General features: G+C 44.4%; 1 protein-coding gene across 2 annotated transcripts in view; it reads right to left on the reverse strand.

Moving 5' to 3' along the window:
* Positions 1 to 16555, reverse strand: part of SMAP1 (small ArfGAP 1) — a 189830-nt gene extending 173275 nt beyond the window's left edge. For both annotated transcript variants that reach the window (XR_008200586.1, XM_052651530.1), the window contains exon 1: positions 16392 to 16555. Coding sequence is in view for 1 of the 2 variants with exons in the window: in XM_052651530.1 (XP_052507490.1) it covers positions 16392 to 16509 (118 nt within the window). In the remaining variant the exon portion in view is untranslated. The remainder of the gene's footprint in view (positions 1 to 16391) is intronic.
* Between the last annotated feature and the right edge of the window lie 3710 nt (positions 16556 to 20265).

The raw sequence follows: 20265 nt of genomic DNA on the forward strand, positions 1-20265 counted from the left end.
ATAAAAGCCCAAAGAAAGGCAAGCACCTGATAGCCTTGTCTTATCTACGGAAGTGAAACCACTGTCTCCACTAAAAAACAAATTCCAAATAACAACTAATTTTCATTAATTAATGAGGAAAAACTGCTGCTTCTGTACAAGAGTTGAGCATCACTTCACAGGGATAAAAATATTTATTGTAAACTGATAATATTGGGTAAAGAATAGCAGCAATAGATTAGTGACCTTTGCATATAAAACTAGTAATTTAACTAAAGCAGAAAAGGAATCCATGTCACCATCAACTAAAAAAATTAATGACAACCTGAAAGTAGAGATTTATTTTATTTGGTGGGAATGTCAAGGACTCTGAGCCCAGGAGACAACATCTCAGTAGCCCTGAGAAACTGTTCCGAGGAAGCTACAGCCTGACTCCCTCTCCTGCCTCCTGGAAACAGTTTCTGTATACACTCGGCTATCCAGTTGTGTATAGTTTCTGTGTACACAAGGCTATAGTATACACAAGTTTGAAACAAAGCAGGCAGGCAGTCTGAATATCAAAGATAACTGATAAGTAAGGAAAACCAGATATCAAGCTAAGGAATGTAGCATTCTTCTGTGTACGGAAGATGCAGACCTCTGGGCTCACTGAATTCGTTCCTTTCATATGCACCTCAGCTACCTGGGGCCAAATTCTGTTTCTTGATTGTTTATATTCTTAATTTCTTGCTCAACATTGCTGTTCAGTTGCTAAGACCTGTCCAACTCTGCAACTCCATGAGCTGCAGCACACCAGGTTCCCCTGTCTTTTACTATCTCCCAGAGTTTGCTCCAACTCATGTCCATTGAGTCAGTGATGCTACCCAATAATCCTATCCTCAGCCTCCTGCTTCCTCAGATGGTAAAGTGTCTGCCTACAATGCAGGAGACCCAGGTTCAATCCCTGGGTTGGGAAGATCCTCTGGAGAAGTAAACGGCAACCCATTCCAGTACTCTTGCCTGGAAAATCCCATGGATGGAGGAGTGTGGTAGGCTACGGTCCATGGGGTCACAAAGAGTCGGACACGACTTTGACTTCAGTCTCCTGCTTCTCCTCCTGCCCTCAATCTTTCCCAGCATCAGGGTCTTTTCTAAGAAGTCAGCTCTTTGCATCAGGTGGCAGAAGTGTTGGAGCTTCAGCAATAGTCCTTCCAATGAATATTCAGGGTTGATTTGCTTTAGGATTGACTGGTTTGATCTCCCTGCAATCCAAGGGACTCTGAAGAGCATTTGCCAGCATCACAATTGGAATGTATCAATTCTTTGGCACGGTCCAGCTCTCACATCCCTACACGACTCCTGGAAAAACCATAGCTTTGACTACACAGATCTTTATCAACAAAGTGATACCTCCGCTTCTTAATATGCTGTCTAGGTTTGTCATAGCTTTTTTCCAAAGGAGCAAGTGTCTTTGAATTTCATGGCTGCAGTCACCATCCAGTGATTTTGGAGCCCAAGAAAATAAAATCTGTTAATGTTTCCACTGTTTCCCAATCTATTTGCCATGAAGTGATGCCATGATCTTAGTTTTTTGAATGTTGAGTTTTAAGCCAGCTTTTTCACTCTCCTCTTTCACTTTCATCAAGAGGCACTTTAGTTCTTCGCTTTCTGCCAGAAGGATGGTGTCATCTGTGTATCTGAGATTACTGATATTTCTCCCGGCAATCCTGGTTCCAGCTTGTGCTTCATCTAGCCCGGCATTTACCATGATGTACTCTGCATATAAGTTAAATGAGCAGGGTGACAATATACAGCCTTGACGTACTCCTTTTCCTATTTGGAACCAGTCTGTTGTTCCATGTCCAGTTCTAACTGTTGCTTCCTGACCTCCATATAGGTTTCTCAAGAGGCAGGTCAGGTGGTCTGGTATTCCCATCTCTTTCAGACTTTTCCACAGTTTATTGTGATCCACACAGTCAAAGGCTTTGTCATAGTCAAGAAAGCACGAATAGATGTTTTTCTGGAACTCTCTTGCTTTTTCCATGATGCAGCAGATGTTGGCAATTTGATCTCTGGTTCCTCCGCCTTTTCAAAAACCAGCTTGAACATCTGGAAGTTCACGCTTCACGTATTGCTGAAGCTTGGCTTTGAGAATTTTGAGCAGTGGTCAGAGGACTGGAAAAGATCAGTTTTTTATAGTTTTAGCTGGTTTAATTTTATTATTCCTTTCAAGTACATGTTCATGCCTAGTGTGAGTTAAATATAAAGTTCGAGGTACATTCTGTTGTTTAAAAGACTACCCTTTCCCTACTGAATTACCTTGGCACTTCTGTTACAAACAGCTGACCTGTATATGTAAGTCTATTTATTTAAATTATGTGTTCCATCAATCTATGTCTGTCCTTAGACCAATACCACACTGTCTTGATTACAGTAGCTTTATATTAACTCTTGAAGTCAGTTTATATAAAAAACTGAACGTTCTTCAAAATTATTCAGATTTGGGAGTCTCATCTGCATTTCTTTATAAATTTTAGAGTCAACTTGTCAATTTCCACCAAAAAAAGCCTTCTGAGATTTTGACTGCAATCATGTTGAATCTACAGGTTAATTTGGAGAGAGCTGACATCTTAAAAAGACTGTGTCTTCTAATCCATGAACATGGTGTATCTCTCCATTTCTTTAGGTATTCTTTAATTTCTCCCAGTCTTTGGCAGTTTTCAGGATACAAGTCTTGCATTTATTTTGTTACATTTATCACTACATTTTCAGATTTTATAAATTGCAAATGGTAATTTTAATTTCTACTTCCCAACTGTTTGTTGATGGTATATAGGGATAATTTTTCTATAATCATCTTGATAAACTCAATTACTGGTTCTAATACTTTTTAAAAATAAATTCCTAAGGATTTTCTACTTAAATAGTCATGTTGCAACTGTTAAACTACTCAAGTGCTTCAGAGATTTTAAAAATAATTTCTGCAAGAATGTCTAACTTAAACTGTATTCACTTCACCTTCCTATGGGGTTCCCTTGTAGCTCAGCTGGTAAAGAATCCACCTGCAGTGTGGGAGACCTGGGTTCGATCCCTGGGTTGGGACAATCCCATGAAGAAGGGAAAGGCTACCCCCTCCAGTATTCTGGCCAAGAGAATTCCATGGGGTCCCAAAGAGTTGGACACGACTGAGCAACTTTGACTTTCACCATTTTATGCCCTCTTAAGTGTATCCCAAGCAGTACCTATTATAAAAATCTAGGTTCAATATATAACTTTTTATCACAAATCCACTTGTATGTAGTAATCAGAACAATGACCCCAAAGACATCCAGTATCTAGATCTGTAAATATGTTACCTTCCATGGCAAAAGAAACTTTGCAGATATAATTAAGGGCATTGAGATGGTGTTCTTTTGAATTATCTAGGTAAACTCAACATAATCATGGCAGTGACGTAAGCAGAGAGTGAGAGATCTGAAGACAGCACCATGAAGATGGAGGAAGTGGCCAAGAAGCAAGGATCCCAGGTGACCTCTATAAGCTGGAAAAGTTTCTCCCTAGAGTCTCCAAAAGGAACACATTTGATTTTACCTCAGTAAGACTCATTTTGGACACCAACCTCCAATGTAAGATGATACATTTGTGTTGTTTTAAGTCACTAAGTTTGTGATGATTTGTAGTATCAGCAATAGGAAATTAATATATTAGTGATGATCATTTCACTTCAGTAAATGTACTTCTAGTTTTTAATCACTATGCTGCATACCTGAAACACATTATAAACCAACTATACTTCAATTTTTTTAAAGTCCAGAATAAATCATAATTTTTTGTAAATCTTCTTACATTGGAAGATAAAGCTATCCTAAATATGATTTGTTACAAAATTTTAAAAATTCCTTTGATTTTCTTTTTAAGTTTGCATTCAAGCTGATCACTTGAAATGCACGCTTTAAAAAAGATCAGTGGGAAACATCTGAGGATCTGTCATCAATCACTCTTAGAAGCAATCACTTGGATCTCATAAAATGAAGAACAAAAGTTGTGGCTCAGGGAGTGAAAAGAATGGAGGATTACTAGCCAGATTATAATTATCTCCCCTTTGTACCCTCAAAGTCCTTACATTTACCACTCGAAATGCATGTGAACATGAAATCAGCACATATTTCCAACAGCATCTCATGTAAGCTCCTATTTTGTTTTAAGCAAAATACTTTCAAAAAGTCATTTCTATATGATATTATAGGTAAATGCCATTCACAGTTAACAAAACTCCATGTAACATCTTAGGCAAAAAATACTGACACTGACAAATGTACATGACTAACTGAAAACGCACCTAGAGGTCTCTTCTTTAAAATGATGACTAAAAGCATATCTTGGCTTTAGCAGTTGACTGGAAGAGGTGGGGATTGCTTTGATTTTACTCTACTCCAAGAAAGCAGTAAAATGAAAAGGTTTCACATAAAAGGACTTCTCAACCAGTAAAGAATATTCCTGTTAGCTACATGATATGCCTTGAAGCTAATTAAAAATAGTAACACGTAAATTTGCTCAGCAAGACCTAAGTCATCAGTGAAAAGTCTTTAAAAAGTATAAAAGTCTGATCATGACTCAAAGTTCAGTAAGTCCCCCAAATATTTTATACCCTCAGTAATAATTACAGACCCTCAATAACAAGTTTTTAATTAACAATAATAGTAAATACTAGCATAGAAGTAACAAGAGGCAGGGAATTTAGAAACCAGCACAGACCATGAGGGAGATGAAATAAATCTTTGCAGTAAGGCTCAACAAGGACAGGGACAACTCGTCACCAAGCAGTTGTCCCTGCTTGTCCCTTCTAGCAGAGTCTAGAAGCAAAGCTTAGACTCACACCTGGCTTTACTAACTTACCCAAGGACACTGCTTTCCAATTCTACCATGCTAATTCTATGATACAGGGAGATAATCAGTACCTGACCTAAGGATGTAACTGCAGAAACAGAAAACAAGGAAGTTATGTGGAAGACCCCCCTTCCAAACAAAAACACTAAAGGACTTGTCTATCGATTCGATCAATTCATAGAATAAAGTTTAGTGATCAGAAAAAAAAATTCTATTTTGTTGACATTGGTATTTTGAAGTCAGGCTGGTTATGCTATTAAATGCAAAGAGATAAAGTAAAATAAAGACTGTCCACATTTGAATACATTTAGCAATAACCTCTCTGACGAAGACCTTACGTTTGGTGGTGGTGCTTTAGTTGCTAAGTTGTGTTCATAGACTGTTTGCAAACCTATGGACCGTAGCCCGCTCCTCTGTCCATGGAACTTCCAAGGCTAATGGAGTGGGTTGCCATTTCCTTCTCCAGAGGATCTTCCCAAACTAGGGATTGAACCAGAGTCTCCTGCACTGCAACTGAGCCACCAGGGAAGCCCCTAAGTCAGATTGAAGGTGATAATCTCTTCCCGCAAAATAATCTCTTCTATCACAAATTTCAACTACAAAAGCATATGTTTTCTTTCAAGCATGTAACATGCAGCTAGCAACACACACTCTGGAGCTAAATCTCCCGGGTTCAAAATCTTGACTCTATGGTCCAGGTTCCCAACTCCATCTCATCCAGTAAAGCTGGGAATTTCCTCTAATGCTTATACCTGCTCCTCTGGCCGATACCCCTAGGCTGGGTTCTAGCGATAGCTGAGATATGCTGAAACACTGACGTGGTCTGCTGATACTGTCTGCCGATATTGTCATTGTTTAGTTGCTGTGTCTGACCCTCTGTGACCCCATGGACTGTAGCCCCCCAGGTTCCTCTGTCCACGGGATTTTGCAGGCAAGAATACTAGAGTGGGTTGCCTTATCCTCCTTCAGAGGAATCTTCCTGACTCGGGGAGTGAACCTGAATCTCCTGCTTGTCAGGGGGATTCTTAACCACTGAGCCACCTGGGAAGTCGGGTCTGCCAATATACTGGAGGAAAATACACACTATCAATAATGTTGTAAGGTCCCCAAGTCTACCCACAAGTGTGCTACTTCACTAAAAGGACTCACAGGACTCAACGTACACGTGTACTCATGGCTACAATTTCTTACAGCAGAAGGATACCAAGCATACTGGCAAAAGGAAAAGGTACAAAAAGCGAAATGCGGGAGAATCAGGCACAGGTGTGCACAAGTCCTCTTCCGGCGGGGCTGCACTCAAAATACTTCTCAGCAGTGAGTTCTGACAGTGGGTGTGAAAGGCTGCCAGCCAGGGAAGCTCATCAGAGATTCCGTGCCTAGGGCTTTTACCTGGGAGCTTGCCTAGCCCATATGCAATCTCCAGACTCCCAGAAGAAAAGCAGGTGTCCAGCAGAAACCATACTATTTGCATAATGAGTTTAGGCGCAGTGACCAACATCACTTAGGGTGATGAGACCCTTCCACATCCAAGCTCCTGGATGCCAGTCAGGGGCCAACTCTGGAATCAATCCTGCTTCCAACAGACCAGCAAATCCTTTAATGTGGACCTCACCTACCTGTTCCTCGATTCATTCCCAGCTCCCAGAAAAGTGCCTGAAATATATGGTAGCCATCAAAAAATTTTTTCATGAAAAAATTCCTGGCTCTACCATGTCCTAGCTGAGTATCATTGGGAAAGTTACTTAAGTTCTGTGTGCCTCAGTTTCCTCACTTGTATTATCAACTTCAAAAGATTATATTGAGGACTAATTATATGTCAATTAATATGTGTAAAATATTTGATAAATATTTGATTACACCAGTGGCTGGCAAGAATGAAGCACTATATAATTTGTGTATCTATAACCTTATTTTTTTGTTTGTTTGAACTTTCAACTTTACCGTTTTACCTTCTCCAAGTCACAATGAATTCTCCCAATACTAAATTTCTAATGAATCTATAATCTACACATAGATTAGAATTACCTGATCATTGTTTCATATCTACTGAGCTCCCTAACCACTTTATGGACCACATCCAGAACTTTTTTAGTACATCTGACAGTACCTGACATGATACTTGACCTTTGCAGTGCCCAGAAAATACTGACTTACCAACAAAAATTATATGTTTGTTAAATCAACTTTTTACAGTGGTCAGAATGTAACACAGTCAACACTTCTGATAATAACTGCAACTTAAACAAAATGGCTTCCAAGTTTCTTTGATCTTCCTCTGTTGAGAAGAGAAAAATGAACTGATTCTATCCAGGGAAAAGACTGGTAATAGCAGCAGCAGCAAGGAAAAGGTTGGAGTTTATAATGTATAGAATTACAATGTCAACTATTTGACTTTGCCTTACAGAGAGAATGGGTTGGAGTCCATAAAGGTCAGTAAGGGCTATATACACATCTTGTACAGCAAGAATTAAGATACAAATTCACTTAGGCACTGAAATCAAGTCATGAAAGCCTATACTTTATAGTAACTATTTTTTAATCATTGATTTATTTTTGAGGCTACAAAATGCTGATGTTTAGATACTCATTCACCATAAATGATGTATTGTTCCTAACATATTTCACTTGTTAATAAGCGAATCAGTTCTTTTTAATTGGATAATTGCTTTATAAAGCTGTATTTGTTTCCACCACACAGCAACGTGAGTCAGCCCTAAGATTACATATAATCCTCCCTCCTGAGCCTCCTTCCCGGCTCCCCACCCCTCTGAGCTCCCTGCGTCACACAGCAGCTCCCCACTGGCGATCTCCTTCACAGGTGGTAGCGCACATATGTCAGTGCTGCTCTCTCAGCCCACCCCACCCTCTCCTTCTCCCCCACGTTGACAGGCCAGTTCTCTACATCTGTGTCTCTATTCTTGTCCTGGATATAGGTTGATCAGTACCATTTTTCTAGATTCCATGTACGTGCATTAATATATGATATTTGTTTTTCTCTTTCTGACTTACTTTATACTGTATAACAGGCTCTAGGTTCATCCACCTCAATTCAACAGACTCAAATTTGTTTCTTTTTATGGCCGAGACATTCCATTGTGTATATGTACCTCAATTTCTTTATCCATTCATCTGTTGATGGATAGGTTGCTTTCATGTCCTGGCTGTAAACAGTGCTACAATGAACACCAGGATATATGCATCTTTTTGAATTATGGTTTCATGGCAACCCACTCCAGTACTCTTGCCTGGAAAATCCCATGGACAGAGGAGCCTGGTGGGCTGCAGCCCATGGGGTCGCTAAGAGTCAGACATGACTGAGCGACTTCACTTTCACTTTTCACTTTCACGCATTGGAGGAGGAAATGGCAACCCACTCCAGTGTTCTTGCCTGGAGAATCCCAGGGACAGGGGAGCCTGGTAGGCTGCCGTCTGTGGGGTCGCACAGAACTGGACACGACTGAAGCGACTTAGCAGCAGCAGCAGGGTGAACATTTTAAGATTTAAAAAAAGGAAGACAAAGACGATGAACTGGGAGAAAAGCAGCCAAAGTTATAAACTGATGAGTCAGAGAGACCCCTGGTTTCCATACCAGCTCCAATATCAGATCTCTACACATAATCAAAAAGGGACACCTGAGAATCCACAGAATTCTGGGAACAGAGCATCAGACTGAAGTTTAACATTCTGAGAGAAATTTTAGATTGATAGGTCTCTTCTCTGGGTGCAGAGACCTGGGTATGGCATAACCCCGCCTGGAGGAGGTCGCCATTAACCCCACCATAGAACCACCAGAGCTTACACAGAACTGGGAAACAGACTCTTGGAAGAAACAAACAGAACCTTGTGCACCAGGACCCAGGAGAAAGGAGCAGTGACCCCACAGGAGACTGGCAGACGCATGGGTGGGCGGTGGCCTGCTGCAGGGTCGGGGGCACTGAGTGCAGCAGACCCCCTTCTGAAAGAGGTCCCCATTATCCTCATTCAGTTCAGTTCAGTTAGGTCACTCCGTGGTGTCCGACTCTTTGCGACCCCATGAATCGCAGCACGCCAGGCCTCCCTGTCCATCACCAACTCCCGGAGTTCACTCAAACTCACATCCATCGACTCGGCAATGCCATCCAGCCATCTCATCCTCTGTCATCCCCTTTTCCTCCTGCCCCCAATCCCTCCCAGCATCAAAGTCTTTTCCAATGAGTCAACTCTTCGCATGAGGTGGCCAAAGTACTGGAGTTTCAGCTTTAGCATCATTCCTTCCAAAGAACACCCAGGACTGATCTCCTTTAGAATGGACTGGTTGGATCTCCTTGCAGTCCAAGGGACTCTGAAGAGTCTTCTCCAACACCACAGTTCAAAAGCATCAATTCTTCGGCGCTCAGCTTTCTTCACAGTCCAACTCTCACATCCATACGTGACCACTGGAAAAACTATAGCCTTGACTAGACGGACCTTTGTTGGCAGAGTCATCTCTTTGCTTTTCAATATGCTATGCGGGTTGGTCATAACTTTTCTTCCAAGGAGTAAGCATCTTTTAATTTCATGGCTGCAATCACCATCTCCAGTGATTTTGGAGCCCAAAAAAATAAAGTCTGACACTGTTTCTACTGTTATCCTCATGACCTGCACCATTACTGGCTTCAGGTCAAATATCAGGGAGGGAACACAGCCCCACCCATCAACAGAAAATGGGATTAAAGATTTACTGAGCATGGCCCCGCCCATCAGACCCAGACTCCCCCTCAGTCAGTCTCTCCCATCAGGAAGCTTCCATAAGCCTCTTATCCTTCTCCATCAGAGGGCAGACAGACTGAAAACCACAATCACAGAAAACTACTCAAATCTGATCACACGGACCAGAGCCTCATCTAACTCAATGAAACTATAAGCCATGCCATGTAGGGCCCCCCAAGACGGACCGGTCATGGTGGAGAGTTCTGACAAAACGTGGTCCACTGGAGAAGGGAATGGCAAACCACGTCAGTATTCTTGCCTAGGAAACCCCATGAACAGTATGAAAAGGCAGAAAGATAGGAGACTGAGAGACGCACTCCCCAGGTCGGTAGGAGCCCAATGTGCTACTTCTCCAACATGGAGAAGAGTGGAGAAGTAACTCCAGAAAGAAGGAAGGGATGGAGCAAAAGCAAAAACACCACCCAGCTGTGGATGTGACTGGTGATGGAAGCAAAGCCCGATGCTGTAAAGAGCAATACTGCATAGGAACATGCAATGTCAGGTCCATGAATCGAGGCAAATCGGAAGTGGTCAAACAGGAGATGGCAAGAGTGAACGTCGACATTTTAGGAATCAGCGAACTAAAACGGACTGGAATGGGTGAATGTAACTCAGATAACCATTATATCTACTACTGCGGGCAGGAATCCCTTAGAAGAAATGGAGTAGCCATCATAGTCAAGAGTCCAAAATGCAGTAGTTGGATGCAATCTCAAAAACGACAGAATGATCTCTGTGCATTTCTAAGGCAAACCATTCAATATCATGGTAATCCAAGTCTATGCCCCGACCAGTAATTGCACTCATCCCACACACTAGCAAGGCAATGTTCAAAATTCTCCAAGCCAGTACGTGAACCATGATGTTCAAGCTAGATTTATAAAAGGCAGAGGAACCAGAGATCAAATTGCCAACATCTGCTGGATCATCAAAAAAGCAAGAGAGTTCCAGAAAAACATCTATTTCTGCTTTACTGACTATGCAAGCCTTTGACTGTGTGGATCACAACAAACTGTAGAAAATTCTTCAAGAGATAGGAATACCAGATCACCTGATCTGCCTCCTGAGAAATCTGTATGCAGGTCAGGAAGCAACAGAACTGGACATCGAACAACCGACTGGTTCCAAATAGGAAAAGGAGTGTGTCAAGGCTGTATACTGTCACCCTGCTTATTTAACTTATATGCAGAGTACATCATGAGACATGCTGGGATGGATGAAGCACAAGCTCCAATCAAGATCGCTGGGAGAAATATCAATCACCTCAGATATGCAGATGACACCACCTTTATGGTAGAAAATGAAGAGGAACTAAAAAGCCTCTTGACGAAAGTGAAAGAGGAGAGTGAAAAAGTTGGCTTAAAACTCAACATTCAGAAAACTAAGATCATGGCATCCGGTCCCATCACTTCATGGGAAATAGATGGGGAAACAATAAAAACTGTGACAGACTTTATTTTGGGGGCTCCAAAATCACTGCAGATGGTGACTGCAGCCAAGAAATTAAGACGGCTTGCTTCTTGGAAGAAAAGCTATGACCAACCTAGACAGCATGTTAAAAAGCAGAGATATTACTTTGCCAACAAAGGTCGGTCTAGTCAAAGCTTTGGTTCTTCCAGTAGTCATGTATGGATGTGAGAGTTGGACTATAAAGAAAGCTGAGCACGGAAGAATTGCTGCTTTTGAACTGTAGTGTTGGAGAAGACTCTTGAGGGTCCCTTGGACTGCAAGGAGATCCAACCAGCCAATCCTAAAGGAAATCAACCCTGAATATTCATTGGAAGGACTGATGCTCAAGCTGAAACTCCAATACTTTGGCCACCTGATGCAAAGAACTGACTCACTGGAAAAGACCCTGATGCTGGGAAAGAGTGAAGGCGGGAAGAGAAGGGGACGGCAGAGCATGAGATGGCTGGATGGCATCACCAACTCAATGAACATGAGTCTGAGTAAACTCCGGGAGTTGGTGATGGACAGGGAGACCTGGTGTGCTGCAGTCCGTGGGGTCGCAAAGAGTCAGACACGACTGAACTGACCTGAACTTAGAGAAATTATAATCACAGACTTCTGCTTACCTAAATTTATCCTGCAAGTATTAACATCATGATAAACACCAGTTCCTAAAGGTGAATTGTACTTTTTAGTAAGAATTACTTTGCTATTTCAGGGTTCCTATATAAACCTATTTTAAAGTAACAGTTAATGAAAAATGTCCACCACCCTCAGCTGCCTGTAGTGGCCTCTAGGACTGGGTCTCACAACTCCATTTCACTCTTCTAATTTGTGAAGAGGTCAGAAAGCCTAGGCTCCCTTGTCGCGAGAGGCCTGGACCTAAGTTAGGTCTGTAGCGTCGGGCACGTGGATGACACAGGCTTGGCAGCTGCCATCTTTCCACAGTTAGGACAGCCGACAAATATGTCCAACAGGCACTGACCGGCCACAGCAGCCTGGTTCTCCAACCAGCTGAAGGGAGAGATGCAGCCGCGGCAGTGGTGGCAGAGGCAGTAGTGTGTGGCCTTGAAATCAGAAGGCCAGGAGAGGCTCCCTGACTTCGGCTCCTCCAGCCCTTTCGACAACGTTGTAAGGGGTCTACTTCTGAACAGATATCTTATGACGGCCCCAGTGGTTCCATTGCCTGTCCTATCCGCTGACATTCACCTTAAGACAGTTCGCGTCCTCTTACATTCTGGCCGGGACCACTGTTATAACCAAGTGACCAGGTGGCTACCTCTCGCCACTCCAGTCCTTCTTCTGACCAGTCACTGCCAAGTCTGATTGTGCTTTAAGACAGCATATTCAAAAGCAGAGATATTACTCTGCCAACAAACTTCACCCGCAGGCCGAAAGGTGTACACTCATCCACATATCTGCCGCCTGTCCTCAGCTCTGTGCTTTCACATCCGCCCTTTCAAAGGTATTTGCTGAGCTGCATCTCACCTGCTGTGCCCAGGACTGGGGCTACAAGGCAAAACAAGACAGACAAGGTCCCTTCTGTCTCAGAGCTACAATCCAATCCCCGATTTCCCAATAATTACCCAAATAATGTTTAATTACAACTGTGGTGAGTGTAATAAAAAACTCAAGGTGCCTCTCACATGTATAAATGGAAGCCTAATCTAACCTGGGAAGATCAGAGAGAATCAATTCCCTTGAAGAGACACTTAAGCAGAAACTGGAAGATAGGTAAACTGACCAGATAAAAAATTGTCAGCTTCCTGGGCAAAAGAAAAGAGCATATGCAAGGGCCCTGGACAGCACTCTAGGAGCTGTGAAGACAATCAAGGGACAAAAGCTAGGCGCACGGAGAGCAGCAGCCCGCCGTAAGTGGCCAGGGCGGCGCTGCTCACAGCACTGCTCCAGTGCACTGAGCACACTGTTCTGAAATAATGCATGTGCTGAAAGGACTCATGTGCAAAAATGCAGCGCCCACCAAACAAGCTCCTTTAGGGTCTTACAGCAAGTTTAGTGCTCTAATCTGATACAGCGCTTAGCGGTGTGTCCTCGAGTCAAGACTATGGAGTGAAGAAATGGGTGTTTGATCTGGGCCAAGAGTTTAACCTCTCCATACCAGGCAGTCTCTAGGGTTCAAGCATCTTCTGCTTCCAACCACCCCAAAACTTACAAGGCAAGAGATGCATTTTTCATGCCGACCTATACATGCTCAGACTGACAGCTAGTATTTAGCACAGACGATAAATACTTCAAACAGTGAAGAGTACACTTTAAGTCAGCAAGGGGCTCTAAATCCTCCCTGCTCCATGAAGTGTCGCCAACTAGTCACCGACAGAACTGCTTTCAAAGTCCCGTGGAGAGCCCACTGAGGCCTCAGGAAGGACGGGCGGCACCATCTGCTTGCTCTTACTCTCCGGTCGCTCAACAGACTCGCTAAGAGTAGGACCAAGAGCAGGAAACTGGCACCTATGCCATCCTTTGCTCCTTCCTCCCTTCCCAAATACTATCAAATCAGGAAGCACATACTGGTGACCCAGTAAGAAAATGTCAAAATCCAAGGGACAAACTTCTGCCAGCTGGTATAAGGCAACAGAACAGGGAAATCTCTAGCCCTAAAGTCTAGTTCTGGTACAAAGACCCATGGGGGGAGCATACTTTGTAAGAATGAAAATTAAGTTAACTAGGAAATAGCTTCAAAATACATGAAAAGTTTGATGCAGTTTGTTAGGCGGTGAAGAAAAAAAAAAACATCAATACACATATACAGTATGGAACCACTTACAATAACTGAGCTGTAAAAATAAGACCTTTAGCATGTCTTTTAAAAGCACATTTAACTGTAAAGCAATTATCCTCCAGGGGCTTCCCTGGCGGCTCAGTGGTAAAGAATCTGCCTGCCATTGCAGGAGACATGGGTTCTATCCCACGGTTGGGAAGATGCCCTGCAGAAGGAAACGGCAACCCACTCCAGTATTCTTGCCTGGGAAACCCCATGGAGAGAGGAACCTGGCGGACTACAGTCCATGGGATCACAAAAGAAGTGGACACAACTTAGCAACAATAGCAGTTAAATAAAACAATTTTATCCTCGAATTTTTTTAAAAAGTACAATCAGAATTTCACTACCTACATTTACTACGTCAACTGGCACGTGCGCGTGCGTGCCAAGTCGTTTCAGTCATGTCTGACTCTTTGCAACCCTATGGACTGTAGCCCGCTAAGCATCTCTGTCCATGGGCTTCTCCAGACAAGAATACTGGAATGGGCTGCCAAGCCCTCCTCCAGGGGGATCCTTCTGACCCAGGAATCAAACCCAGGTCTCTTATGTCTCCCTATACTGGCAGGATAGTTCTTTACCACTAGCGCCACATGAGAAGCCCTGTCATCTGGTATACATAATAAATCCAATATCAAGAAATAAACCAAGATTTCTACTAAGAGAGCCCCTTAGATCATACTAAAGACTCAAAAACTTTACAAAATATATTTAATCATAGCAACTGCCTCACCATCTCAATTTTTTTCAATTATTACAACTATGAAATCAAGTTTCATTCAACCAATAAGTGCTTTGAACTATTAGCTTTTTTTTCCCCTTGAAGGACCAAGATGAAACAATGAAATAATTTAGAAGATCATCTTAACACTATCCTAGATTCAGTAGCATCAGGAAAAAGAGCTGACCTTTCTAAATCCTGACTGCGGCTCATGCCCTTCACACCAACCACATCCTTGAGCTCTCGGTACTCTCTTCTGTCCCACTTCCTCCACTTCTCAAAAACAAAACCACACACACAGGACCAAACAAAACCAAAATAAAAAAGACATCTATTCAGTACATATCTACTGACCTCAGTGGCAATCCAACATGTGACGAATACTAATGCTCCCTAATTCTCACGTCAGAAAAAGTAAAAGTTTTGTCCTAATGTGAGAAGACTATATCCAGATTATATCCTTCTCCCACCTCAAAAGCCATAAACACAAATGTCAGCATGTGGTAAACAATGGCTTTCTCTAAACCTATATATTATTTTAAGAAGCATTAGTGAAAATCTGATTTTACAAAGTACCTTCTGGCAGAAAGAAATCTGAACAAAAATTATTTTTGAATGGTTTCTATAAATAAAGAAAGGGAACTGCTAAAACTGTTATTCAATCTTTAATGAATAGATCTAATACTTACTAGCATCTCTAACTATATGATTAATTACTCAAAATGCATACAATTAAACTGATATACTGGCCTTTTAAAGGCCCATTTTCCAGTATTTCATTAGTGCAGTGATGAGTAATAGAGCCTCAATACAGAAAGGAATTCATTCTCCAAAAACCACACACGTAACCCGTATCAGGTAAACAAATACTAGTGCAATAATCGGGCGTGTGCAACTCTGCCTGAAAGGTTGGCCCGAAGTGACTTTACTATGATATTGAAAAGTGCTTCATCAACGGTCCGGTTCCAGTCCAGTCACATGACCTCCCAGTAGCCGGGGACCGTCACGGTAGTAAAGGAACCTGCCAATGGCGTGTGGCTGAGTCTTGTCAAGTATCACCTGCCCACTGAGACTTGACTCATTTACACAGCGTTAAAGAAGAACAGGAAAGCTTCAGGAAAAGTCGAGGTCAAACAATGCAGAACTCTTCAATTACCTTCCCAGAGACTGACTGCGGCTCCGGAGAACCATTGGTCTCTCACCAATTCACAAATAAGCCGGGTTTCATTTCCTACCCGTATGAGGGTTTAAAAAAAAAACTCTGAAACGTGTTTCCCGTGAGATTACTTATAAGACATTAAATATACATCAGTTCTCCAAAGCCGAAACATATAGGCTAAAAATAGAGTGTCTATTTCAAAGGCTGAGGCAGAAGCCCTCCAACTGAACAAACTAAAATTAGGTTCCTCTCATGTCTGGATCTGAAGAACACCCCTTCGACGTTCAAGAGACACACAGACCAGGGTCCACATACAGACTCCCGTGGACTAGCCGGTCGGAGAGAATCGAATTAAAACCTTCAGCAACACAGAAGCCCCGCGTCCAAGAAGACTCACGTTAACGAAACCCCTTCTCATTCGGGCCAAAATCCAGGCTGGAGCACAGCACGAACGCCCAGCTTCAAGCCCTTCCCCAGCTGCCTCGCCGAGCGCGCCCCGGGCGAGGACCGCCGGGAGGACCACCCGAGGACTGCCCCGAGGACCGGCCGCCGGCCGGGGGCTGCCGCGGCCGCCCAGCCCCGCAGCGCCCGGGCGGAGGACGCGGCCCGCCCGGCCGCCCCACCCGCCGCGGCACCTGCCGGGCGGCCCGCGCCGGCCCGGCGGGAGCAGGGGACCCCGGAGCCCCGGCCCGAGGGTCGCGCCGCGCTACCTTTGGCCTCGCAGTCGGCGCAGTACTTGTTGTCCTCTTCCCTCAGCAGCTTGGACAGGATGAGCTGGTGCTGCTCGTTCAGCTTCTGCGCCTTCTCCCGGCACGAGCGCGTCGCCATCGCGGCGGGGTGGACGCGGGCAGCAGCCGGGCGGGACGGGCGGGGGGCCGCGCAGCTGGACGCGCCGGGGGCCGCCAGGGCCGCTCGTACTCGGCCGGGAAGCGGCGGCCGCGCCGGCTGGAGAAGGAGGAGGGGCGGCGGCGGCGGCGGCGGAGGCGGCGGCGGCGGCGGCGGAGGCGGCAGCGCCGACGTGTCCCGCCTCCTCGCCGGGCCGGCCCCGCACGCACCGCCGAGCCGGCGAGGGGGAGGGGCCGGGGCCAGGGCTTCCGGGCGGCGCCGCCGGAAGGAACGGGCGCTGACCCGCCGCGCATGCGCTGGGTCTCCCGCGAGCCCAGGCCGCGGGGCGCTTCCGCTCCGGCCTGGCGCACAGGTGGTTCCGGGAAGGTGCCGCGCCTTACGCGCGTGTGGACTTCCGTGCTCTCTGCAGACGCTATCGTCGCTGGGGTCCTCAAGTCTGACCCCGTAAAGGACGACCTTTCCGTGTGCTTCTTTGCCTTTGCACCTGTGGCACGACATTGGAAAGGCAGAAGTAATCGTAACTGGGCGGATTCTGTCATTCATTCAACGTTTCTTCACCGGCACGTTGGAAACAGACACTGAGCTTGAAGCTGGAGGCCCGTATGGGACCAAATAGGCAAAACTGCCTCTTCTGTTGTAGGGGATGTGACGTGTTATTGAAGGCCGACGTCGGTTGGTGGCCACTGTGCGCCTTGAGCTATTAAGTCATCCAGTCCTAACACAGCCGTGAATAGTGTTGTCTGCATCCTACACATGGGGACATCCTAGTTTCCCAGGTGGCTACGAAGGTAAAGAATCTTCTTGCAATGCAAGAGACACAGGTTTGGTCCCTGGGCTGGGAAGATCCCTTGGAGAAGGGAAAGGCTACCCACTCCCGTCTTCTTGCCAGGAGAATTCCGTGGACAGAGGAGCCTGGCGGGCTACAGTCCATGGGGTCGCAAGGAGTCGGACACGACTGAGCAGCTGACACGCATATTCTACAGAAGAGGGCCATGTGGCCTGTAGGAGTGAGAGGACTTGGCCCCACTGCTCCATGCATGAGCTGAGATTCAGTCCCAGAGCAGTAAGGCCTCCCTCCCGTAAGGGTGAGAAGGACTGGGGCCCACGAACGAAGGGCCCTAGGCCAGGTCGCTTTAAGGAGAAGCTGTATCACCATCACTTTTAATGCAAGAAGAATAGGGAAAGAAGACATTTTCTCAGAGCCCAGAGCTGCCCAATCCAGACCCGTGGATTTTGAACCCTGGGTGAAGGAGTCTGAATGTTTTGGTGTGGTGTGGCATACTAGCAATTTCTAACATGGGACCTAAGGAATCAAAACAAATATGGTCCAGGCCTCTGGTGGGACGAATGCTAAGAAAGGCACTGGGCAGGAATCTGTGCATTATGGGGCCAGTTCCTAGCCCAAGCCCTGCAGAGAGGTGACCCCCAACCCCAGGCTCACCTAGCCCCATCATTGCCACAGAAGAAAATGTTCTTGGAATTAAATTGAATGGTGATGGCAGTGCAGATGTTGAGTAAATGAACTAATTACAGCTTAAACTGCATGACTCTTGCTAGTAACTAGGAGGACATTAAAGTAAGTGCTAATAAGCCAGAAAAAAAAGTCATGTGGGAGACAGACTAGGAGCCATTATCTTGAAGGCTGGCTTGATTTAGAGGGGCCAGGGAGGAGGATTCTAAGCAAGAGCAGCAGGCATAGAAACAGACTTCAAGTAGCTTGGAAAACAGACAGCAGGACAGGAGTGCTACTTAGGACAAGTGAGAGATGAGGCTGGATAAGTCAAGTGTAACAGGACTGAAGAAGGCTGGTGACACGAGACAAAGCAATCTGGCCTCGATGTAGTAGCTGATGATAGAAAACCTGTAGATTCTTCACTAGGAGAGTAGCACAGGGAACAAGTGTAAGGGGATGCTTTGGGAAAGTTGGTCCAGCAGTAATCAGTTAGCAAATATCATCTTTTAGTGTCTCCTTATCCCCACCAGAAAAGATTCTTCCACTGCAAGGATTCAGAAAGAAAAAAAAAAACAAAAAACAGAACACAGGCTCACCAGCAAGAGACCATCTACGTAATGGGTTGAAGGGTCAAAGCAACGTCTATATTTAATATAATGTACGCCACATGTGTACTTTTAAATATTATAGTAACCACATTTAAAAATAAAAACAGGTGAAGTTAATTTTAATAGTACATTTGATTTAATCCAGTGTATCCAAAATGTTATTTCAACGTGAATAATTTTAAAAGTTATTAGTGAGATATTTTTACATTCTCTCTTTCATATAGTCTTTAAAATCCAGGGTATATTCTACACTTACAGCTTCTTTCACCTTGTACTAGCAGAACTTCAAGGGTTCAGTGGCCACTTGTGGCTACACGACTGAATAGCCTGGGTCCACCTGGTCAGCCCGGAGGCATTAAGAACCTAAGTTCAAGTTGATTGTCTGTCATAGATGTAGTAAGAAGAACAGAAGAGACTGGTACCAAAAACAACATTGTGTTCACTCATCAACGTGTATTCAACAACTTTCTATTCAGTTCTCCAATAATGTGAAACTTACGGTCTATCCAACATGAGAGACAAACATATTAATAGAAAGATGAAGAGACACACTGTAAAGTCTGCAGCAAACACAAAGTGCTCTGGGAGCCAAAGGAACAGAACAGCAATATAAGAATTGGAGAACTGGGGAAGGCTTCACCAAGTACGTGATGCTTAAACTTGGTTATAACAGATGTCGGAAGCTTTCCAGTGAATAGGGTGAGAGAGGAGCAGACAGAACAGTTTGAAACAAAATATGTACATACTTCTCAAAATGCATGGTCTGTGCTGGAAGCAGTGGGCCTGGGAGGGACAGGAACCAGCATGTGCATGAAGAAGATGAACAGAGGAGAGGAAACAAGATGAAGAAGAAGGACCAGGAGGCTAAAAGCTTTGTAGCCAAACTACATAGTTGGAATTTTTCCCCTTGGGCATAGAGAGCCACCAGAAACCTTTACATGGAGAAAAGACCTGATTAGCTTTGTTTTCTGTAACTACAGCAGCAAGCTGGAGAAGGGGATGGGGGAAAATTTATCGTGAGAACAGACTACAGACAGCTTGTAAAAACAGTCCAGAGAAGATATGTTGAGAGCCTATTTTAAGCCAGTAGCATAGGGTTTGGGAGAGACAGAATCAAATGATGTTTTAAAATTAGAAGCAGCAAGATTTAGCAGCTGACTGTATGCAGGGGTTGAGAGGAAGGAGGTGAGAACAACAGGGAGGTTTCCAAATTGGGAGACAGGTAAACGGTGATGCCATTAAGCCAGATCAAAATAGAAGGGACAGCACAGATTTGGGGTCGGAGGAGAAACGGTGTTTGTTTGAGGGCGTGTTCAGTATAAGGTGTTCCCAGGTCTAATGGGACATCACATAGCTACTCCTAGAGCTCTTGTCTAGAGAGAATCTGGTGCTGGTCACTGGGAGTCCTCTGCATTTAAATGGTCATAGGAGTCATAGGGTGGGTGAGATTCCCTGGAGGAAAACATATAGACAATCCCGAAGACAAAACTCTGGGCGTTGCCAGCCAAATGAGTGGACAGAGAAAGGTGACATGTGGCCAGGAAGAGAACAGAGACCTTTCAAGGAGGGGTTTCTGAGAAGTAAGCATGCATAATCAGCTGTTCAGTTGTATCGAACTCTTTGCAACTCCATGGACTAGAAGAGTGAACAGCAATGCTAGCTGTTCTGGAAAAGTCA

Source organism: Budorcas taxicolor, chromosome 14, assembly GCF_023091745.1.
Source record: "Budorcas taxicolor isolate Tak-1 chromosome 14, Takin1.1, whole genome shotgun sequence".
In the NCBI taxonomy this organism is placed as follows: Eukaryota; Metazoa; Chordata; class Mammalia; order Artiodactyla; family Bovidae; genus Budorcas; species Budorcas taxicolor.